Genomic DNA, 25,030 nt, shown 5'->3' with positions numbered 1-25,030 from the left:
TTGGGTGGCGAGTAAACAATTTCATTGCTCACTTTCCGCCAGGTTCGCTGATTGGACTGAACTCCAGCCGCGAAAGGATGGTGGGCTGTGCAGAACCCCCCGGCCTAGCCTTAATACCTCTGGCTTTCCATTTTGAGAATGAATCTTTTGATTGATATGTTGCGCCTCACAGTCATACCTCCATTTAGGGGCTCGGCGGCGACCTATCACACAGCGCCAACAATGCACATACGCGTCCTGAGAAAATTGGGTAATAATACAAGTTGGACATTGGCAATAACTCCATAAAATATCATGTCTTATTTTATTTTATTTTTGTGGGTGGCGGGCGTAATTTCAACCTGCGCACAGCACGCAACAAACTTCATTTTATAAGGGAGATAGGCAGCAAATAAAAAATGTTTGCAATATCTCAACGTTTTTATATCTTGCACACAATTTGCTTTTGCAGGCCAATTCAAACTATGTAGCGGGCCGGATTTGGCCCCCGAGCCTTGAGTTTGCACGCTACTTTGGGTGCAGTCCATTCAGAGGACACATCTCAAACAGAGCATTAACATTGCATTAATCATCCCACTATTGGTTTGTCATGGCAGGATGCCAAAGTGTGTAGCCGCAAGTGTTTCAAGCCGCATTCCAAAACGGTTTTATCTCCACGAGTTTATTCTCTCTCCCTCTTTCCAGTCGTTTGATGCGCGTCTTGAAAAGCAAGTGCCAGCCCTGCGCCGGCGGCCTGCGCGATTACAACTCGAAAACGACGACAGCGTTTGGCAGCTGCTGGTGGTCGCCCGGCAGATAGGTCGCCGAAGCAGTGGAGAGAAGAATCACCTTAATTAAAAAAATTGAAAAAAAGACATCCCTGCTTTTGATTTAATTTAATCAAGCTGAAGTAGTCAAAAACAATTTGTAACCAACAAAGCATCCGCATTTGACGGGACTGCGAGTTAGAAAATTCTCCAGCAGAATTTAAGTGAGGAAAAAAAAGAAATAAAAATATCACCTTTATGTAATCCCGCGAGCCCAGCTTGCTAAATTCCGACCTGACATTCAGACAGGCCACTTGATATTCGCCGTGCTTGAGACGGGTGACCACATGGAGGCACATGGAAGCGGGGGTCCCGAATGCACAGTGGCGGGCAGCTGACACAGCAGGCCAAAAAAATATATAAAAATAGAAGAAAAGGGGGCGGCCTATGGCTTGGACGGCATCCAAGACGCCTCTGCAACTTAATGGCAACCAGATTTGGGAATTGAAACCAAAAAAAGGAAGGGAGCTTGTAAAATTTACGAGGTCCTAAGCAGGAGAGAGTTTGACTGGGTGTCGCAAGGTGGTCTTTAAGCGACCCCGTGCTAGCTGTCACGTTTTATTCCCGCATTATTTACTCACGTTGTGAAAAAGATACGACTGCTTCTCGTACTGCTCGGCCTGTTAGCGTGTCGCCTAAAATCCGATACAGTGAATTACAAATTAGCGTCCTGCTCAGCTATTGACTGAAAAAGGCGACGGAAAATGGAAAGAATCGACCAGTCATCCGCAAAAAGGCATCCATGCATATTTGTGACTTATCAGTTACCATGGCAACAAACGGGGAGTATCTCTGTGTGATGAAAGTCAATATGAGCATACTCATCCGTGTTTTGGCTAATGAACTACCCGAGCGCTGAACGCTGTACTAACTGGAGTCTCCCAGGTTAGCTGCACGACTCTCTGCCAGAAACAAACCGAACAAAAAAACCTTGTGCTCTTAAGCTTGGTGCTCCACAAAATCATTTTTTTGTAAATGGGATCGATTTTGGCCTCTGCTGTCAATGTGGTGTGCATTTTGTAAGAAGATTTTTTTTTTTTTTACAATTAAGTACTCACCTGTCGAGAAGGATGCAAGGAGCGTCCACCGGAAAGAAAAGAAAAAGAGAAAAAGGACAAATTAGTTGAAAATCAGTCTCTTAGAAAACAATCAAAAACATATTAAGGATGACCTTTAAAGTCATTCTGAAACGTATGGCTCTTCTGGGCGCTTTATCCTCCACCAGGCAGATCATGTTTGCGCATAATGTCAACAAAGGGCACGCTGATTGGAATATTAAAAAGGTGCCACTTGTTTAAAGTAGAAAAAAAAAAAAAGCAGCTTCATAAGGATGAGCCGGCACTTAAATCCACCGCTATTGTTTGCTTTTTTTTTTTTTTTTTAATTTGAGTCAGCTTAAAGGATTAGCGTCTGTCTCGAGTTACATCGCAACCTTTTGTCAGAGAGATAGCGCTATAATCGCCGGCGAGATACGGACCATTCATTTGCATGCCGCCGCTCCGTTGCATCTTTTAGAAGGTCACCTAGTGTTCCTCCATGACGCTATAAATGAATGTGTGGAGAAAAGGCCTCACAATTGGACGCTAATCCTCAATGCTAAAGGACTTGTTTGAATGAGCTGCTGACATGCTTTGCCACCATAAATGGGGCAATTTGGAGGTCAGATGAAATTAAAACTAAGAAACGTAAGAAAGGGAAACTCGTATTTCACACGTGTCCATAAAATTAAGTAGTAGTAGATTTGTCGACTAGTAATCAATTATCTAGTTAACCGCTAATTATGCTGATAATCAATGAATCGTTTTGGGTCAACGATTCATTCCAAATCTTTCAGCCTTCCAACAGTACATGCTTTTCTAAATGTTGTCGTCCTCCATGAACGAAGACAGATTATCTTCGCGTTTGATCAAAATAAGAGCTCGCCTGCAACGTTAATGAATGGTATCGAAAATAAATGGCTGGATAATCTGTCATGGAACAGGCTGTTCCATTTTGCAACTTGCACTGCATGTGCTGAACAATGAGCTTGACAAAGTTTAAAAAAAAAAAAAAACTTAGTGAAGCACATTCTTGAACAGCTCTCAAGGCCAATTTATTCAGTCTGATAAAAATGTCGGGAAAGAAGCCAACATGGAGGTCAAATTATTAATCTAGCGACGGTCCCATAATGGTAATCACCTCAAGCCTCGCGGGTGCTCAAGAAATCGAGGTCAGGTGAGGCAAGGGAGACGTGTCGACGAGAAAGTCGTGTCGATGAAAAAAAATATGAAAAGCATCCCAATCAGCTTCTGAAGCGCCGCCAGCGCCATTCGCAGTTCCGCTCAATTGTAAAAATGTTTTCTCCCCGCCTTTTGGCATCCGAGCTGGATTTGATCTCGTCGGGGCTGCGCGATTCATCAACGGTCAGATGTTTGTGGCGCTTTCAACCCGCTCGGAACCCAGCCCGGCGCCCTTGTGGGGATTACAGAAAATGCAATTATTCTTTTGACCAATATGACAGCGTAATCAAGTCATACCTCAGCAATCTCATTATGGCCCGGTCTCAGAGACGCCTAATTGGAACTCATATTATCTCTTCCCGTGTCTTTGGTCCCAGTATGTCGGCAGATTCGATTCTAATGTCATTAGCGGCTTTTATGCAGGCAATGACCCTCGTGTCTTCCGATAAACGATCGGAGGCTTTTTCACACACGCCCGCCAAAGGTCTCCCGACAACGCTTTCTGCTCGTCGCCTCGGAAATGTGTTCAGGGCCAAATGAACATCATTGCGATTCATACATTTCCATCTGGAATGTTTGTGAAATTAATTTCACAAATGGAATGAATAACAACAACGGCGGATGTTTGTTATTCGCCGAAGTAATTGGTCTTTGTTTCTTTTTCAAATTCATTGCAAACATTGACTAACCTTTTTTTTTTCCCAAATAACTGAGCTTGGCGGCAGATGTTCCCGGAGTTGCAGATATTACCGGAATGAAATCGTACGTGTCTTCAATGGCATATTTTGACAGTGTCCGTCAATTTAAGTTAGACCGATCTGCGTTTCTTCCACAACCATAAACTCGAAACAGATCCCTGCAGGCGTTAGACAGGAAATGCTTGTGATTCTCATCAGTGACCTGTCAGGAGTCGGTAAGTGATAGCTCGCCCCCCCCCAAAAAAAATCCAATATTTAATAACAATTCCACCACGCCTGTCACCCCGGACGGCACGTTGCGCCAACGAGGTCTGATACATCAGCTTTAACTTTGATCAACAACCTCAACAAGGTAAAGAAAAACTTCAGGGCTTCTAAAATTTGAAAACTTGTCAAATTAGATTTCAGTTGACGGATGACTCCTGACTAACAGGAGTAGCCTGGCTATCTCCATCTCCTCCAAAAGCATACATTGGATACGGCCATGACATCAGCACTCCAGTAGCCAAAGGTCGTAATTACGGCGACCTCTCGGCGCACTCCAACAGGAGCGCGAAAAAGTCAGCTACAGTAGGAGAGCAGCTTCAATGTGAGCTCATGTCCTCCTTTTGTCTCAATTGCTCACAGATGTCGCTCGCCTCTCATCCGACGTTGTGTAAATAAATACCGGGGGCTTCTAGACGCAAACCAAGTTAATCGGAAACATACTAGTGGATATTCGCGACGTGGGATTGCGCCAAAGAAAAGCGTTTAAGTTGAAAATTGCGGAATGGCATCTGGCAGCAAGCGAGGAACTCGCATGGTCGTGACGTACGGTGGCAAATTAATGAGCGGCGGGAGATAAATCTCCTCAAATGAAATGTTCAGTCTGGTGTCGGGTTCCGCTTTGATCCGTGACATCTGCTCCGCATCGGGAGGTAAAAGCAGACGAGGGTTTCCTCAAAGACCCGACGGAACGAGGCTACGCGTCCTCCAGCGTAGCCACGCTTCAAAAAAGTCCAGACTCGCTTGTGATTTCAGTCCATTGTTAGACATTCCTTAGTGCCTTTTCCAACGGGTTGTTAATCAGCACCTTGGCCGTATGTGGCTGTTTTCCGGCGCTAGCATCAGGTGGCCCGTAAGTGCGGCCGGCCTGTATGTCAAAATGTCACTGACAACATTCTTGACATTATTTGCTCTCTGTAGCACAAAACAGAAGTGAGGAAAGAATTTTTTGTCAAGCTGTTTTGAGCTGCTTTTTGGAGCTGGTGGCTGCAAATTGACTTGGGGCCAAATAAGCCCCTTGGTAGGAGCCTGGCCCTGATTAATTAAAGCCAAGGAAGATGGAGCAGGGGAAAAAAATAAGTATTTTTGGCAGAGGCCATGTAACCGGTTCTTGACAGAGCCAAAGATGACGATGGCTCCAGACAGTACAAAGGTCTTGACACATCTCCCGATGTGTTAGTCATGTTTTAATTTTGGACGAACCCCAAGAGGCCGATAATACATTTTCCTCCAAAAGCTTTTAATCATGTTATGTTGACACTTTTTTTTTTTCCTCTCTTCAATCATTGTGCAGCAACATAAAAATGACAGACAGGTAATAAAAGTAAAACAAAGTGTGACAAGTAGGGGAAAAACAACGGGACAAGGGAGCGATGCCATAACAAAGCAGGTGCAGTATTTATTCTGACAAGCGCAGATTTGTTGCATTGCTAACGGAGCGTGCCACTTTGCCTTCAAGAACACGCCCACAGAGACTCGGGAACGTTGTGTTCAGGTGCCAAGAGCCTCCCTAAAAATGCCGGCCAGTTTACAGGTTGCCGTGACCCAAGCGGTTGTAAAATAAAAAAAAAATCAATGAGGCGGTGCTATGATTCATTAGGTTGGAACGGTAGCTTCAAGTGGAAAAAAAAATATCTTTGAAACTTGACACACTCCAGAGGAAATTGTTGTTAGCCTCCGGTGGCCGGAAATTGTATCATCCATTTTTGTCCCCTCCGGTCATAAGTTCAAACCCGGCTGGGTTTTTGTACGTTGGAGTTCGAGAACGTCCGAATTGCAACGACTGCAGGTGGAAGGCATAATTATGATTAAATGCTCCTACGTGGTTTGGGAGACCAGCTCAGCTTCGTGGCGCCCGCCGCGCTTTGTTGATGCAAACAGGCAGGTCATCATGTTTTCACTTAGCCGCCGTCTGCGGTGCGGCATTAACCCAAATAATGAGCTGACCGCGTCTTGCCGTGCATTTTCCATCAGGGGCTTCAATTGTCAGGTGAAAATAGACCCACAATGTTTATTTTTTTTAAAATAGGAGCAACGGTGTCAGTCGAGGACGTGCCCGGGCCGAGGCAAACTCACGACCCGCGTGGCTTTTAAAGTCGCCACGTTCCCGTGATGGATCGGAGTCGGGTTCTCCAAATACCAGGGGAGAGGAGTCATGGAAAATTCCGGAGAGAGATAGGTCAGCAGAGATTAGTCAGCACCTTAAATGACCCACCCGCAAGGACGGATGAGGTCTCAAATATGACCAGGGGCTGTTTGCTTTTATATTTGTTTATTCCAATGATCCAATTGAAAAGATGATTTAAAAGATTAGAATGTGGTTCTATTTGCCCGCTCTCATTTGCCAACCTAGTGAAGTTATGTTTGATAGAATCAATCCAGAGACTCGGCGATGACGTTGACAGTCGGCGCCAGATGTCGGCCGGCGCTAACTCAGACGGATGAAACGCAACGTCTAATCAAGTCAACCGCGTCTCGGCGTCTCCTTGCAAGAAAATCTTTCTGGCATCAAACCACCTGTTCAACTGATGCAAAGCCATCCAATTTTTATGAAGATGAAATGACACCCCCCCCTCCGACACAACTCAAATCTCTCGTAAAGCCGATAGCGATTATGCGCAAAAAAAAAAAATAAAAAGCAATCTTGAACGGCGGCTGACAAAAGACATGTTGAATACGTGGCTGAAATGCGTCCATTCATCGGCGGCCGCCACTTTCTTAGCTTCCGTCCACATTCCTCGGCGCTAGGAACAATGACGCTACTCCATCCCGCGTGTCTTGACGTTTTTATCTCCGGCCTAGCAGCCACGGACTATTCACATGCATTGGCTCGACTGATACGACGGCAAAATGACTTTTATAGAGCGGGAAACAACGGTCTTTTCTCTAGGAGGAAATGACATTCTTTCCGAGTCTTCAACAACTCGTGTAAAACCAAAGAAGCGAAAAAGAACATGTCTGGATTTGAAACCTGCTCAGGCGGCAAACTGGCTGGGCCTGATTCCGAGCCGCTTGCTGCACCGAGCCATTTGAGTCCACATGATTGACAAAACATTTGTACACTCAATAAGACATCCTAGCCAGAAAGATAAAAAGAAAAAAATCTATTTTTCCTCCATCAGTTCAATAATGTCCTGGGCACCCTGGTGATGACCCGCTCATAAAAATAACTGCCAGCCATCTAACGCCTCTCAGCACGTTATTACAGCAACAGTTGGCGCCGAGCGGACAGCTTCTAATGGAGGCCCGCCTGGTGCGGGGACCCCACGGAACAACTGTTTAGAGCACGGAATGAACTGCCGACACGCTCAAGGGGGGGCGGGGCCGCTGTGCGTTTGCCTCTCCACCCGCAATCAATATACCCAAGGTGCATTCCGCGGTGAATGTAAAACTCTCGCCACCTCGACGGACACGTTCACAAGCGGCCGCAATGTTGCCCTACAAATGTTTCTTCCTCACAGTTAATAAATGTTTGACGAAGGGCCCGACAGATTAATCCACTGGCAGCTGATATCAGCATCTGTAAACACTGGCGGAGCAAGGGCAGTGCTCCCCCCTTCCATTTTCTTTTTAACGTATTTTCCCCATCCCATTTACGGAACACAGAATTATCAGTGTTTTCTGAACATACGAGGGGCGTTGTAATTTTTTTCTATTTGCGGCTCTCCAGCGATGTCCATGGCCACTCCATGGCCAAGAAAAAAAAAAAATTCTAGCTCTGCCAGTGTTTGTAAAATTGGCCATGGGAATGTCGTCAAACTTTTTGGTAGCACTCCCCCCCCCACACACACACACGCACCTTCACAAAATGCCAAGGACCAATTTAAGCCTTTTTTGTTGTTCTTTTTTTACTTAACGGATTCCCAGTGTTTAACTGAGCGCAGTGTTGCATTGAAAAGAGACTCACAGAGACTCAACACACCACACACATTCGCTTATAGCCTATTTGTTATCTTCCTTTGTGCAAAATTAACCATTTGCACATTCAGAGCTTCCTGCTGCAAAAGCAATCTTTTCAGGGACGTTGTCAACTTTTGCAGAAAAAAAAAACCCAAGAGGGCACATCTGCTTTGGTTGTGTCTTTAATGAAGGATTTTCAACGGATGATGTTCCACCAAATGTGTTTTTAATGGGAAAAAGGTGCAGCAGGGTGAACCGGACTCTCTCACCTCCGCAAGCGAGCGTGACAGCAAGCAAAGGCCTAGCGTAGCCACCATCGCTCACGTGGAGTGGACGTGGCAAGGCTAAGAGGGAAAGGGAGGGACATCCCCGAAGATGATTAATCACGGCTTCCCTTTAGCTGTGGATAATGGGAATGGGCGCGCTGGAACATTTACTCAGCGAGTACAGAAAAGAAAAGAAAAAAAAACTTGGCAGAGGCGCAATCATCTGCCCATAAACTTGACAAAAATAAATGCGGGAATCAATCACAGCTTCCAAAAGTGGCAATTCCACTCGGAGGGCTCTCGCAGATATTTGGTGACATTCTCCACTAAGCTTTCACGTTTTTCAAACTATTTTGGCTTTCATATTTCAGTTCATTCCAATGCAAAAAGGTGATTTGAATTACAAATGTTGCAAGCACGATTACAAATGAGGCGCTGGAGTCAAAAACGCTGACAAGTAATAAAGGCAGCATGCAATTTCTGGCTAAGTATGTGCTCCACCAAAAATGGCTTGCTTAAAGACCCATTTTTGGACACAAGTGGAATTTCACCCACTCCAGAGACTTCACTATTTGTCTACGAGCAATTGAAAAGCTTATTTTCCTCAATATGTCCCCCTGAAGTAAAATTTGAATTTCAAAATAAAATCAGCTATGCAAACGCTATTTGGAGGGGCGCACGCTATCTTATTAGCCTGATTGTCAGGCCAGCCTGGCCGCACAACAAAACACAAAATGAGTGGTGGGGGGGGGGGGGCTTAGACATCAGTGTCAGGAATATGCAGAGCTAAACAAGAAAGGCGAGGGAGCGAGGAAGCTGACATTAAAAATGCGCAAGGCTTAAATGAACTTGCTCTGACATGAAATATCCATCATGGCTGACGGAAACGTGATTGATGCGGATGCACACGCGCGTGCCTCCACGTCAGCCATGCTGCCTTTTCCGCAGCGGTGTGAAGGTGATTCATCAGAATTTTTTTTTTTTTTTCGATGCGTCTAGACTTTTTCCCCATTCTTGCCGCAGCGGCGTGGTATTGGAGCCAACTTAATGAAGGAACGAAGCGTGGCGGAAGCGTGACGGCGCACAGCCGGAGGCGACGAATACAGAAGACACCGGGAGCGGCCAGAAAACAATAGAAGAAATATAAAGTGAACGGGAAAGAAACGTTTTCATTGGCCATCGCTGGCGTAGGTCGATATCGTCGGAAACGGATGACCGCCGATACGTCCCGTTTGTTGCCATCAATCATGGCAACTAACACGCAAAATCATTCCATGATTTGTCGCCATTTCGTAAATGTTCCCCGGCTCCCTGTGTCGTCCGGAAAAATCAATGAACGCCATTTGGGAAGCTACAATATGTTGAACAGCTTTCAACATTCCAGGCTGGCCGTCACCTTTAGCCTCCCTTTGGCACCAATATGCCAGCCTGCATCATTGTCTCAGGTGAAGCCGAGCAGAAAACAGGGCCGCCCCCCCTCCCCTCCCCTCCCCTCTCCCGCCCTCCCGGTCCCACTGCGTCCATGATGGCGAGGCCGTCTCGGTCTGGCGCCACCTCCTTCACCCGTAGAGCTGGTTGCGCCTCGTTATTTACGATTACCGGCATAAATGTAGAGCGGCGCATCTGCGACGTCCCTCCGAGGACGGAAGCGGCGTCCACTCCATCAATTCCGTCTACCCCCGTCCCCTTCTTAGCTAATTGGCTTTTGTTTATGAGTTGCGTGATCACCGGCGACAGTGTAATTGGTGCCGTTGCCTACCCGAGTCTAATGGAGGAGGGCTCCGCTGTCGACTTCATTTTTGCCGCAACCTTTTCAATTCCGCGATAAGAATTTCATTGTTCACCATCCGGAACGTGGGATCCGTGCCACGTCTGGCGTCCCGGCGGGTCAACCTACCAACTTTGTCTTACAGAGATGGATCGAGTCCCCCAAGTTCCATTAAGAAGGAATATTTTTGCAACTCGCTGTATGTAGGTTAATGGAATCTCAATTTAGACAAGATAAGCCTGCCCAAAAGCAGCCGGTGACATTTTTGTCGTGCCGCCGTCAACGCCAAATGAACTTCGCGGCCTCCGAAGCCGACGAACAAAAGCAGACAAAAGGAGGCACTGCAGTTAGCGGCGAGAAGAGGAGAGGAGAGTGATTAATGAGGCCACACCGGTCGAGAGCATCCACCCCCTCCCCCCTCGTGTCTACTCTGGAGTGCGCAAGCAAGTCTACAACTAATGACTCCCGAGATGTCCTCCGATGATATACAATATATTTCCTGCAAACACGACGGCGCCGGAATATCTCCTGGAGAGCAGCGGCTACGCAGGTCGGAAGCAAATTAGACGTCAGCTTTTAAGGAGCGGATTAGAATGAGATCCCTTTTGAAGATGTTCCCGCATAAACATGCCTGTTGATAATTGGCCATAAGTATTTTCTTCTCATTACCAATCGATGGGCGCCGTATCTCATTAGTGTGCTGCTACACGGATTACTTATTAGCCATCTAAGTGGAGAAAGGAATTCAGGCGTGCGGATCCTCTAAAGGCTAACGACAAACTTTTTTTGGGAGTTGGAACTAAATCATGTCAGTCACCGATAATCGAGAGTGAAGTCGCCCGCTTCAGATCAAATGTGGTAAGAGAAAAGGATGTCACATGACATCATCCAACAAAAAATGGCCACTTTGTTCAAACAGAGTTGTGTGAGTGGCCTCCCCCCCGCTGACACCAAAATATGCACAGCTGCCGCCCGGTTGCCCAGAAACGGAATGTCATTGCGGAGATACCCCCTCACCCTCGAGGATCGTGTTACAGGAACCACGGCCGGCCCAACGAGCACGCCCTGACATCCCATTTTCCGGCGCCGCTCACTTTTAATGAGATAACTTTAAAACTGGGGCCGATTGGATGAAAGGCACACCGAGCACCGCCGAGCATCGCCTTGCCGTTATTGAGTTGTGGTTATCATTTTACAAAAGCCGAAAAAATGATCTTTGGACTCATTTAGTTACAACACAAAGTGGACATTTTAGATCTTAAAAGGAAATATCTCCTCTCGCCAAAGATATCTCCGTTTAACCTGGTTGAAGTCAGACGGCGATTAAAGGAGCCAAATATCGTTGTGAAGTTCTTTCCTCGACTCACGCGGAGAGGCCGCGACTGGACGTGCTTTAAAAAGGAACGTCGGGTTGCCCAAGCTCTCGCCTATTAACCCGACGGGTGTTTGATTTTTTTTCGAGGCCGCTCTCTCTCTCTCTCTGCTATCTCCAAGAGGAAGCTGGCATTTGAGGTTCCCCCCTCAAGACAGGAAAGCCATTGGCAAGTAAGAGGAGCCATCTCGGCAAATGAACTCATTAAGCTGCTCCGTGTCAACAAATAAACGGTGTCCTGAGATTGTTGGCCACACAAAGATTCAAAGGAATCGGCCAGGTAGGGTGGCAAGGAAAGACTCGAAGCCAAACGAGCTTTGCAGCTCAGACATGTTTGAATGCAAAGCTCATTAAAGTTGGCACACAAAAGCAAGATGCGCTCCCTAATGAGCGGATGCTTTGGGGAAGCTGCCCATGACAGCCTCCACTGTATCCAAATGCGAGTGGCCTCATGCATGGCGGGACTAACAACCGGGTCTTTCTCAGCAGCTTCGCCGTCTCGCCGGACCCGCCGCCTCCCGTGTAGCTAACATTCCCAAACTAGACATACACATGCAACTAAATAACCTATATAGGTCTATCTTTTGTCGGTGCAAAATAAAAAAATATTGAGCCAATGCTCCCGGGTTGCTTCCTCTTCAATTTTCAAAGTGACCGAGAGCCATTTTGATGTACTACCTATTTGAACCAAAAACAAGCAGGTGATTCAAAAATGATCAGAGCCTTCCCGAGGAAATGGGAGCAGGCCAAAGCCACGGGAGGTTACTATGGCACCGCTGCCAGCTTGGCAACGCCAAGCTGAGTCGAGCGGAATAACTATCGGGCATTTCACACAGAGCTAGGAGCCCCGGCCACGCTCCAGGAAAGTTAAACCGGAATCAAAGTGTAACCCGTGGCAAATTGCTGGCAAATTTACGCACAAAGATTCTTTTTGTTTTTGTATCCATTCGGGAGTGAGCAGCTTGTTCATAATGCATGATGTTGACACAAATCTGTTGGACTGTTTGATTTTTCTCGACAGCTAACAGACTAAAATCAGAGCACCGAAGAGTGAACTTCGTTCGGCCTCTTTCATTGACTTCGTAAAATAAAACCAGTCTTTCCACGCTCGATTAACAAACGCCAGCAATAAGTCGGGTGGCACGTCGACACGTCTTTTACGCTCGCTCTGCCTGCGCAATTACGGCAATTTTTCCCAAAGCAAGCCGTCGCTCCTGATTGATGGCGCGCCAATTTAGCCAAGCTACTTGTGCTGCAACCCTATTAAACTTTCAGCGGGGCAACAGCTGCTCATGCATTTACATCAGCGGTAGCACCCCCCCTAAAAAAAAAAAAAAAAGTCTCGCTATTTTCGGAGCCTTCTCTCGCCATTGCCGCAAAAGTGAAAAACACAAATTAGGCGACGCACAGATGACGCTCAGTCCTTCATTCAGTCATGCATATTAATAGGAACATCTTTCTGCATATCACTCACAACAATTGCATTGGATTTTAGACAGGGTGGCTCCATATAAAAAAAAAAAACGCATTAACGTCGATAAATAACCGGGAAATAAGACATTAGCATTTTGTAGCGGCAACATCGTTCCCCTTTAAGGGCCATCAATGCAGATTTGTTGCAGAGCCTAACGTGAACGTGAATAGTCAATTCCTTTGATTTGCTGCTTCTCATTTTAGCCTGTAGGATGGGTAAAGACAAAAAAATCTATTGGAATAAATCAATGTCTCAACGGTTCAGGAGGAAATTTGGAACTGGACTCTATTTGCCGGTTTTCCTCTAGAGGACAGTTTGCGCTTGATCTCGGAAAAGAGCACGCGAGTGAAAAGAAAGCCATAAATCCAGCGCTTGGCGCACAGCCCCCTTGACAACACTCCACATTGTGTCCTGACAAGGAGTCAGGCCAGGCACCTTTATTCAAGGCCCAGCTCACGGCCCATTTGCTTTCTCCCCCGGGGTGGTGTGTGCGCTGCACCTCAAACAGTCAAAGTCTTAGAAATGACAACCCATCAAACGCAACAGACAGACCCTGAACACATCATGAAGGGTGGATTGACATTTTCGATTCATTTTCAATTCTGCTCAGAATCACAGGAAGATGGAACCTATCCCAAGTGATTTGGGGCAAAACCTGGACTGGATTTTTCTAAGTGGCTTTACAAACAGTGACGTTGGTATCCATTGGAAAATAATCGTTTTGAAAGTGCGACAGCTTGAGCATTTAAAAGGGAACATGTGCTTCATTGAATATTTAACCTCGACACCCTGACATATGAGGATGCACACCAAAAAAAAAAAAAATCAATAGTCCCTGATGATTTGAAGATGGGTTGTGCGTCGGCAATTGATACCACCTAAAAATCTGACCTTTTTAGTGTGCCAGACTTTCATAAAAAATAAAAATCAATAGGTTGGGTTCTCACTGTACCTCGGGAAAGTTTGGAAAACATTAAGAAGAAAAAATCTGAGGGTGATGTGGGATATTACTAATTTTGGATTCTGCTACTAGACGACATGTTTTCTTGCATGAAACAGCAACTTGAAATATTTTCTGTGGGCCATGTGCTTCCCATCACGGAGACTCTGTTGCCAGCCAATAACACGATTATTTCCAACGGCGTGACCTCATCACCACACATTTCCAGGCTTCTCATATCGGATGCTACCGACTAATTAGATGACGACTGACACGACGTTTTGATGGAAAAGGTCCTCAGAGCCTGTCAAATAAAACGTCTCCCGGCCGCGTTTTATCTCCTTCCCACCGGTGACAGCGTTCACGTAATGTCACACTACAACACAAGCCGGGACTGCTAGCTTTATTATCTCATTTCCATTTTTGGAAACCTCAAAAATTTGGGACTGAACTGAAAAAGACCTGAAAATATTTTTAGTTTGAGCCAAGCGAGAGGGAAAAAAATTCCAGAGGTCACATGAACAGACAATTATCATCTCGCTCGTGCCACTGGCGTCGCTCCCGAACATAGACATCTTGCTTTGTCTCACAGATAAGTGATAACACAATATCAGAGACGGAACAACCGGTTTCTGCTTTCTTATCTTTGTGCTAAAACAAAGGATAGTGCACGAGGAGATGTCCTTTACAAGGGAAAGGAAAAAAAAATATTTTTGACAATTATTTGCAAAGTATCACATATCAGACAAGGAACCTGAATTTATTGGATAGGGCAATACCGAAAGGGAGCCGAAACTACTCATTTGGACAATAACCACCAAATATATCATGAAGTCAGAAAGAAACTTTCTGCTGGAGAAATTTAAGATGCGAGAAAGGCAAAATTCGTGCCACATGACCCCGTGGTGCCTTTCCGGTCTTGGAAAAAGACCGGCGGGGCCACAGAGGATGCTCGCCTCAAGAATGTGCTCACGTTGCCAATTCAGAACAGCAAACAACCAGTTGGTGCATCTCGCAGCATTTTAGTCCACCCGTTTAGAGCGAGGGGGGATCTGCAACACAAAGACTGAGGCGTTTTAAGACCCGGGGGGTAATTTCAGCAGACTGATCCCCCCCCCACCCCCCCGTGGTTGCTGGGCATTACATCATGATGGTGAGTCATAGCAAGGGGTCAGGAGGCGGTTAAGAAAAAAGGTACAAAGGCGCGGCGACGGCTCATCTCGGAGCCAAAGAGCCAGTCCTTGGACTTGGTCGATAAAATCATTAACCGGTGCTTGTTTGGAAGGTGCCGAGGTCAGCCGACGGTTGGGAAAACTGGACTGTTTAGTTTTCAGAACTTACTGGAGTGCATTTTGTTGAGCCCACTTTGGGTTTTGTTTTCATTCACCACCAAACAGCTAGTCTTGATTTAATCACAACTACTTTGCTGTCCAAACAAGCTCATTTTTGTGCAATTTATATGTCAGATGATTCAAATTTTCAAGCAGGACAGTGAGCACATCCGTTTGCATGGCAACTGGGCAACTTGTGCTTTGAAAATGTTCAACTCACCCGGTGTCAATCGTATGTCCTCGGCATCGGCTGCCACTTTGTCAAGTTCCCCCTGAGACCAAATGCAAGGTGGAACTTTTGATTCTTCATTAGTTTTTGGTTCTCTTGGATGTTAAGGCTGCTAATTGTTTATTTTGGTGCAGGTTGGCACTGCAGCGCTGTGTTTTCTCTCATATTTCTTCATTCTTGCACGTACACAAACGCTCCTGTGCAAGCGTTGGCCTTTACCTTCTCGTTAACAACACCTGCCACACTGCTTCTAATTGGCTTGCACTAGAAAAGGACTCTAACCTCAGCCAATCATCAACACGTAAACGTTGCTTCTGATTGGCTGACAAAGAAATTCAAATCTACCTTTTGTACAATGATATTGCAAAATTGATTTCTGCAGCTGGTAAATAGTAAGTGGGACCACTGCGGTGAGTGGAAACGCTACGCCGTATCTGTAAGTGGTGTTGGTTAGGGAGCAAACCCGTTAATTGACCGCAACTCTTTTTTTTATTTTTTATAACCCGTATTCACTGGAAGCAAGCAAAAACAAAACAAAGCAAAGGCATTACTGGGGATTACTTGACAAGATAATCTAAGGCTCTCAATCGCGACACCATCTTGAGAAGCAATCACACACACCCGCCGTAATGCTAATGGCTTGTTGCTCCAACATTAAAGAGACTCTGGAAAGTTAGCATGATGTTAAAATGTGTTATCATTATAATTATTTGTGGCATCTATAAATGAAAATAATCCAATTGCAAAGAGGATAATTGTGAGTAAAGAAAGACTAATATTACTGCCGCACTGAGAAGATGAGTTTGTGAGTGGAGTTTACTGTCACTATAGAGTCTCATTTTTTTTCCCCCCCCGCCGTATGCGGAGTGGTTTTGCCGCAGTCCTTTCCAGGATGGACCATAATCTTGGCACTTATCAAGATTAAACGACAAGAGCACATAAAGTACAAATTAGAACTAGGAATTACTCTACGTTTAATGAGACGTAAACCACCGACATAGGTTGAAATACAGACTGCACGTGTTTTTGACATCATCGGAACCCACATTGAAAGTCCTTTCCTCTTCCTAAAAATGAGTCTCAATATAGTGTTCATACTGTGGAAGTAATGCTCTGCATATGAGACCGGGCTGGGAGGCTTTTTGGTATCAATTTTGTGCTCCTTCTTCCCCCACATTCACTTTTCAATAGCGCTCCCACAATGCAAATGGCTCACGGCTCCATTCACGCACTTATTAATATGCAGAAGGCCGGCCCATCGCCGACTAACAGTGGCAGGAGATGAAATAGAGCGAGCGACTGTCAAATATGAATGGTACACTAACGAATTCAGTGTGAAAAAATACGCTGAGCATTGATGAAGAATGAAGGCATTATTTAGCTTCGGACCGAACTGTGTTTGCTGATATGCAGTTTTGGAACAGCCAGACCACTTCCTTTATACTTGCTCAGACATTGAATGATAAATATTAGACAAGAAGTGCTTTTATTTCTGAAACTGTGTGAGCAAAAAGTATTGGAACACATTACTGGCACATTTGTTTCGCCTGTTAAGATGAGCTACAGCAACAACAACAACAAAATAGAACACTATCTTAAGAACGCCCCGCTAGCTTAATGCTAACATTATAATGGAAAATGCCATTGATATGCTAACATTAGTTCAACACTCACAGGCATATATTCTTTATCTTCTACCACAATGACTGATATTGCAACATCTTACTGAGTCATAGTAGTACTAAAATAATAGTAGAAGAAGTGCGGCGTTAAATCATGATGCAAAAACTTCACATTTGTGTTAATTGTTATTTATGTTTTTATGACATACAATGTTATGAAGTGCTATTTCCTTACAAGTGGATATAAAAAAATGTAATAAAAATGAAAAATTTCATGGATCCAAAGAGGATTTTTGAGCAGTCGTATTTCCTCCGTCCCAAAAACTTTATTATGTTCTGATAGCGAGATGCAAAAGCGTGTTCATCGTGTCACTTTTACACGCAGATGGTGCAGTGACAAAGTTCCAGAGGCTCCTATTTATTCTGAGCGGGACCTTATAATTTTCCTCTTGTTTGGCTGCCTTTTTTTCCCTCCGTTCCCCTTGGTTCAAAAATAGCCCATATGATTTTCATAGCGGCTTTGAACGCAACAACCGCACGGTAGTTTAAAGTCACATGTGTTTGCCATTTAGCAGTTGTACAATTTCTTTAGCAACTTTCACTGTGTTCTCGTCTTTTTTGCGGATGAGTGGGAACAATTAAGATCCGATGCTGTTCTGCTAAATGATGTTTGCCTCGACTTGAGCTCGAGTGGCCCAATTTGAACAAAGTATAGAAAAGAGAGTACAAACACGAAACGATATTAGACTGCCTGCGCTGTTAATTTGATGTTTATTTAGCGGAGATCTCTCACGTTCTGGATCCTGCCGAGTTGACACATCGTTTCTCACTGAAGCAAATTAATGCAATGTGATTTTTCACACGGGCAATAATGTCGGCATTGACGCGGGCCGAGCTAGGACTGTAAACAGATTTGTGATAGCAATTTGTGAAACAGCAAGGGGTTTCACATAGCACCCTGTTGGACGCCGGCGAAATATGAAAATGTGTTTTTTTTTCTCAAATTAAACTACATTCTAGGGCCAACAAGGACTTGTTTCTCTGCCTCATCAGTTATACAATTCAGACATGAAAACGCCCAGAATGGAAGTCAAGTCCTTTTCAAAGAAGTCTGAAATCATCCGAGACATGACAAATTGAAAGCTCATCATTTAATCGCAACAATACCACAAGCCAGAGAGGGAGAGCCGGTCACGACACAAGACCGCATTTTCAATTTTGTTCGACTCGTCGAAGCGAAATCAACTTTATTGTTTTTGATTTGCTGGCAAAACAGGAAAGCCCTTGTCAAATTGTGGCTAATCGTCAATTCAGCTAATTTGACTGGAAGCAAATGCAGCGTGATGCAACACATCACAAAAAATGAAATCAGGATGCTGTCAAGACACTCAAACAGCATTGACTTTCTTTTTTGGGGTGAATATACAGTACATTATCTTGAGTGTCATTTCAGCAACCTCAAAATTTAATTACCACTGAACCGAAACAGGAACCGGAAATCAATGAAGCCAATTAAGTTGCTCAGCGTTCTCCTAAGTAATACCACCATTAGCCTTTTTAATACACCCCGGCCTATCAAATAATGCGATCAATTTCTTTGACTTTCTTTGCCTGCCGCAACAGAGCGCCATCACCTCACAGATATCTAATTATCTTCCTCTTGCTTCTTTTCACTGTTTTTCTTTATGAGCCTACGTGCACTGCGGCGACTTTCTTAAAATAGCTCTGAAAGATCCCAAGCAACGCAATATCGTCGACCAGAGTGTAGAAAGGACACGCTAGCCGAGCTGATCGATCTGCTAATAAATAAAAGTGGTTCAAAGCCACCGGCCTCAAAACATGGGATACAAACTAAAGACAGCAAAAAAACATGTCTGAATGTATATTTTTAGTAGTGTCAATTCTAAAACGTTGTGAAGCTCATGAATATTCCTCCTAAAAAGAGGTATAGTGTGCTCGCTTCAAGCTGTTTATTATTCCCCCCTGTAAAAGCCGTACTGTATTTGTAAGTAGGAAGAATATCGCTAAGCCGCATGAGCGCGAGGTTAGCGTACATTATTCATCCCACCCCACGCAACAACAGTAGCCTACGGAAGGTGCAGAGGTTAGCGCCTCAAGCGGCTTTTCAACTCTAATCAACAATTGACTCCAACTTCCACTTAAGGGCTTACTACCTCAATCCCATAACTAAAACAAACACAAATAATTGTTGTACAGTGAGAATATTTAAGAACCCAGAACCACGATGAAAACCATATAATCACGAGAATCCCTTAGTTTAATGCTAATGTGCACCAGCTAAGAGAAATTTGTATTTATGTTACGGTAATTATAAAATTGTTTAATTAAGATGTGACTGTAATTCAGGGGTGTCAAACTCGTTTTTTCACGGGCCGCATTGTAGTCATAGCTTCTTTCGGAGGTCATTCTGACTGTCAACCCCAATAAAATGTATGAGCACCTCATATTATATACAGTTAAAAAGCTACAAACAAACTGACAAATAACTCGTTTTCAAATCAGACGAGTAGAAACTGGTCAAATATTTAAAAAAAGTTATTAAAAGTGAAGACAATTTGCAATTCTAGTACTGACACACGAATTTGACGAACAATTGTCTTTTGCGGGCCACATAAAATGATGTGGTGGGCCGTATCTGGCCCCCGGGCCTTGAGTTTGACACCTGTGCTGTAATTAATGAATATACTTTGGGATATGAATGCAGATATACCAATATGTGTATGTACATAGTATGTGTTATATGTATCCATATTCATTCATACATACGTCTGGGTTTTTTGAAAAGCGCTATAAAAATGTATTGAATTATTATTATAAGCTAACCCCATTAGCAATATGGTTATTGCTGTCATTTCAATGACAAATCTACTTGACCCACGAGCGACCAGATGTGGTACCGGAATGCTTGCAAGTTGCCAGTGGAAACACATCAACAGCAAATACCGTGCTAAAAATACACATTTTTGCTATAAAATATCGACTAATTTGCCAGTAAATATTTCATCCGACGCTGTAGTGCTGGTCAACCTGCAGGTTTCAGCTTCTGACAGCACACATGGGCTAAATATAACAGTTGGCGTATGAAGAGAAACAGAACCGTGTGCCGACAATGCCTAACTTTACTCTTTGTAACCAGGCGGACGTCTCGTAAATCAACTATTCTTCCTCTCTCCAAAGGCCCCTGGGAGCCCTCCAAACTACACTTGGGGTCGCCTATAGAACTGGAGGACAGATGTAAGGGGGAGGTGGAGGAGGTTTGAGGCGCTTGTGGGCTTGGGGGGGGGGGGGTTAAAAAAAGGCTCCCCCTAACCACAGGAGCCTCGGGATTGGAAGCTATGTATACACGCCGATGACTATTCAGCAGTCTCCAACCGGAGTTAAACAGCACAGTTGGTTCTGTCTGGACTCTCAACTAGAAACCTCTTTCCCATCCACACATGGGAAGAGACAACCGCAGAAATGTGTTGAAATAAAATAAGCTACAAAATACGGAAACAGACAAAAAAAGGAACAGTCCAGACAGTTTTTAGTCAAGGTGGAAAAAACAACTTTTGAACATGTGCACCATGCACCATGCTGCATTTGACACGTCAGAGTGGAGAAGAAAAAAAAAAAAGCAGCTTGGAATGGAATTGTGCGAAGGGGGTGATGCGCCAGCAACCCCAAGAGCCTACATTTATCTATAAAAGCAAGTTTGAGCCCGATAGACTGATTCCAAGCTGCCACGTTTCATTTCAATCCTCGCAACTTTTGGTGCGAGCGCGTCTCCGACGGGTAACGCGCCTCCGGTTGGCCGCCGGTGGCTCCGGAGGATGCTGCACCAGCACCTCAATTAAAAATAATAAGAATAAAAAGCTCACCTGCGCAGGCGATGTAGAGGAATCCCCAGAGGATGTCCCTTATTTGAAGCATCTTTAAGATGGACTCGTGATATTCTCCTGGTTTTAGAAAAAACTGGTAAACAACAACAGCCAGCGGGCGGCTTTCGCTCTGTGCTCCTTGTCGCTGCCCGTGTGCGCGCAACAATGAGTGACAAGCAGCGGCAGCGGCAGCGGCGGCAGCAGCAGCAGCAGCGGCAGCAGCAGCAGCAGCAGCCGAAGCACTCACACACACGCGCGCGCGCGCACTAACACACGCACGTTCACGCGCTCAATTGATACCAACGCGATTACTCCGCCCGGTGGCCCCTCGCTTGCACAACATGCAATTGCACGGAGGAGGGGAGGGAGGATGGAGGAGAAGGAGGAGGAGGCGCTTGATAAAGTAGTGCGCGGAGCAGGCGGAGGAGACAGCAGACGGTCCGTTAATTCGATTATGAGCTCACGCAAACTGCCGTTTGCGGTTCAGGAGCGACACGGGAGGCGCTCAAGAGCACAAAGTTGTAATTTAGTAATTAGGAAGAATTTACATGTCAATATGTGTAAAATTGATTATTTGATTGGTAGGGGGCATCTCCAAGGAAAATGTAATAATAAAATATAATCAACAAAATAGATTTCAAAACTTCAAATAAAAAAAAACACTTATGCAACACTCTATAATATTGATCTTTTAAAAGATAATGTAGTTGATTTAGATGTCAAAAATGAAAACATTTGTCAAATTTTTGGCTTCAGTTCGATGGTCCTGGTGTGCACGCTTTGGCCACCCGAGGGCAGTATAAAAAAGACATGCCCTTATAAACTTCACTCCAAATGCTCGACTTCCCGTTTAATGACGGACATTGTGGTTGGGACTTTCAATATGAATGTCCAATATTTCAAACATTCCAGGGAAACTACCAGGTGAGTTTTGAGAGGGTTGGGGAAGAGCTAAAATGCATTATTTGATCAGAATTAAAAAAAAATCGACCAAATGCATAACGCACAACACTTAATTAGCCAGCACTTGTATTCCTTAATTTCCGCCAAGGCCACTTTGAAACTCTTGGCCACTAAAATTGTTGCGCTAATTCACACTTTCATGCAATGTTTGAACTTTTACTTCACTTTGACAGTAGTGTCCAGCGTTTAGCTTTGCTGCAAACATTTTGAAAGTTTGACTCAGTGAATACCTCGAGTGCAACGTTTCGCTTTGATTAGATGAGTGTTTATTGAGCTGAATGATCACTGTTTACAAATGTTTGGAAAGGAGGAGACAGCTGTTTCCTTTCAGGCTGGTCACTCACCGGCAATGAATAGCACTGGCGCCTTCTAGAGGACGAACGAAGACAATGCAGTTTCGCTTGAGGTTGCCTTCAAATCCTGTTAAAAAAAAAAAAAAAAGCTTGAGTTTTAATGTCCATTGTTTGTTTTTTATATTATTATTATTATTATTGTTATTATTATTATTATTATTATTATTTTATTTTTATTTATTATATTTATTATTTATATATTTAAATATTTTAAAGATGCTGGCATATACTGACATTAATTACTTGGAAAAACCTTCATAGAACATCTGAAGTTTTACTTTTGGGCGGGACAAATTTCATTTGAGGGTCTCTTTTGTCCTTGGTTGGTGGTGTTGTTTTTTATCATGCCTCTAGATAGCAGTACAGGACAAGGTTTTCTATCTGTGGTTTAATTTTTTTGTTCTGCTGTAATATGAACGGATTAGGCAACAGTAATATATGATTGAAAGAGTTGCAAACAATTCAAAAGATTAGGGCCCATTTAAAAATATGGACATACAGGCACATATTGTATATCCTCGTTTTGGATAATCTCGTATTTATTCTAATAATTCATACAGGCGGGCTTTATTTCAAAGGTATGTGGTGACCGCTTGGGGGAGCTGTGGTCCAGCTGCAACTACATTTTTCAATGAGCTAGCAACTTTTCTTGCATGGATACATTCAGTATGCCACCATTAATAATCAAGCAGCAATATGTTATTTTGTTTAATATGAAATAATTCAAATCAATGTTCCCAATGTTATCATTTGTTTAAATTATCAAATGTACGGTGGCTCCTAAGGCTCAATTTCAGGTGATAAGAACAATAGGGGGGGCTCGCAACGCTGACTGCAATGAATTTGATGTTGTATTACAGATTCAGAGCACTTCTGAGGTTCTACAGAAGGCATTGGCTATTAGATTGTCTTTTTGTGGCTTTGTCCGCGTGCTATCACAGAAATCCACTGCACCCACTAAGTGACTTCCTCACTATTCAGGCCACCAGGCTGGATATCAGGGGCTTGAGCCTCTTGCCTCCCATCCTGCTCCCCAGAGGTTAATTACATTCACTTTGCCAGGCGTGACTCAAAAGGGGGGAAGAAGAAAACCCAAACGGGCCGCCGTCGCTAACAACTAACCGCCTCCGAGGGAGTCTCGCTTCACGTGTGACGTGTCTCCAACCTGCCCGGCGGACGGCTAATTAAAACGACACGAGCCTGGATGCGTGGCGCTTTCAGGACTCTCCGCGCTTTGTCTTCTCGGTCGTGAATGGAAACGGATTGCTCTTTTCGCAAAGGAGGTTGTTTGAGCTCTTTGTGCATATTTAGTATGGATGCAGATGGCAGAATTGGCCAGAGTGGTCAAATTAGAAAACAGTGCATGCATTAGTTGATAAAATGCTTCACTATAATGAGGTCAAACGGTCAGCAGTAAATCCAATCCAATGTTAAGAAGGAGCAAAAAGTCAAAGTCTGAATTCCTTGGACAAGATTTTGCGTGATGGCAATGGCTAATGAACACAACAAGCTCAAACAAGTTTGTCTCCACGTCGGCATGCCCCTTCGTCATAGGTGCTTCATAACAAGATCCCAAGACGTGCCAGGGCCAAGACGCGTTCTACGCCACAGAATAGCGTATCAGAGCTTCTTATTTAAAATGATGCCCGCCCGCCATGCTCCCGACTGTCAGATCATAATGTGCATTTATGTCTTCGGCAGCGGGGACTATAAGTTACTCGCCCAGTCTCGTTTCATTTGCTACTCCCAGGCATCCAATAACGGCGCTTTCTCGCACCTGGCCGCCAATAAATCCTTATGACTTGTTAACCGTCTCGCAGGGACGACGTTTTGATGCACAAAGCTCCTTTCGGTTTGATGCATCACGGACAGCTGTGAAATTTTATTTGAGCAAAGATATTTCTGACCCAGAGTTATTTATAATTCAAAATACAAGAAGTAAAGAAAACTAGATAGATTTTCAATTTCTTGACCACACACTGCGGTAAGTTGACTGCTGACATGGTCAAGAAGTGATTTCAGGCTTTGGAATAAATAGTTCATTGTTCTTTCTTGGGGATTGGACTGCTCCAAATCATCAACGGCTTGAAATGGCGTCATAAAATGAGTCCCTTTGTTCCCGTATATCCCCCCCATTGGTATTTGGAACCAATTTGTGTCAGCGACATTGAGCCATGAGCCGTCACCGGGGTCGTACATACGGATGCGCTAAAATGATCCCCTTAAACCAAAGCGAAACTTAAAATACCCTTAGAAAAAATAAAAAGACGCACGCAATGTTCTCTGAAATACCGTATTTTCCGCACTATAAGGCGCACCGGATTAAAAGGTGCACCTTCAATGAATGGCCCATTTTAAAACTTTGTCCATATATACGTAAATGGCACCGGATTATAAGGCGCACCTTCAATGAATGGCCCATTTTAAAACTTTGTCCACATGTAAGATATATACATTTGGCCCGCGGGCCGGACTTTGGACACGCCTGCTGTAGTGGCTCAATATTGGTCCATATATAAAGCGCACCTGATTATAAGGCGCACTGTTGGCTTTTGAGAAAATTGGAGGTTTTTAAGTGCGCCTTATAGTGCGGAAAACACGGTACCCTGAAATTGATTAGCCATCGTAATGGGGTTCAAGCAAATGAAGCGCCTCAACCTTTAAACAAACACAAAATAGCAACGCCGGCCGGCCACTTGGGAATTTTCCCCCTAAACTTTTCATCCCGGCAAGAAGAATCCCAGCCACGGGGTCCTTCCTGTGTGGGATTGGCATTTTCTCCCACATCTTCGGTTTCCCGGGCAACAAAGTCAGAAGCTTAATCAGTTCCCTTGGGTAAAGCGCTGACACGAGATGTGGATTGGGTCCCCTGGGCGTTACACGTTTGACGCTGGCTGTACTTTAAGTACCAGTTGGAACACTCTGAAGTCAAGCTACCCGTATA

General features: G+C 44.4%; 1 protein-coding gene across 17 annotated transcripts in view; it reads right to left on the bottom strand.

Annotated features, from left to right (window-relative positions):
• ncam1a (neural cell adhesion molecule 1a) overlaps positions 1–21,076 on the bottom strand; it is a 90,239-nt gene extending 69,163 nt beyond the window's left edge. For 3 of the 17 annotated variants that reach the window (XM_037270762.1, XM_037270764.1, XM_037270765.1), the window contains exon 1: positions 20,771–21,075. In XM_037270762.1, the coding sequence (XP_037126657.1) occupies positions 20,771–20,822 (52 nt within the window). In that variant the 5' untranslated portion in view covers positions 20,823–21,075. Of the gene's footprint in view, positions 1–20,770 lie in introns of all 17 variants that reach the window. The other 14 variants (XM_037270778.1, XM_037270773.1, XM_037270776.1 and 11 more) reach the window with 11 other exon arrangements.
• Positions 21,077–25,030: the final 3,954 nt, after the last annotated feature.

The sequence above is a fragment of the Syngnathus acus genome, chromosome 14 (genome assembly GCF_901709675.1).
Source record: "Syngnathus acus chromosome 14, fSynAcu1.2, whole genome shotgun sequence".
Classification (NCBI taxonomy): Eukaryota; Metazoa; Chordata; class Actinopteri; order Syngnathiformes; family Syngnathidae; genus Syngnathus; species Syngnathus acus.
This window is presented reverse-complemented; position numbering and strand designations above follow the sequence as displayed.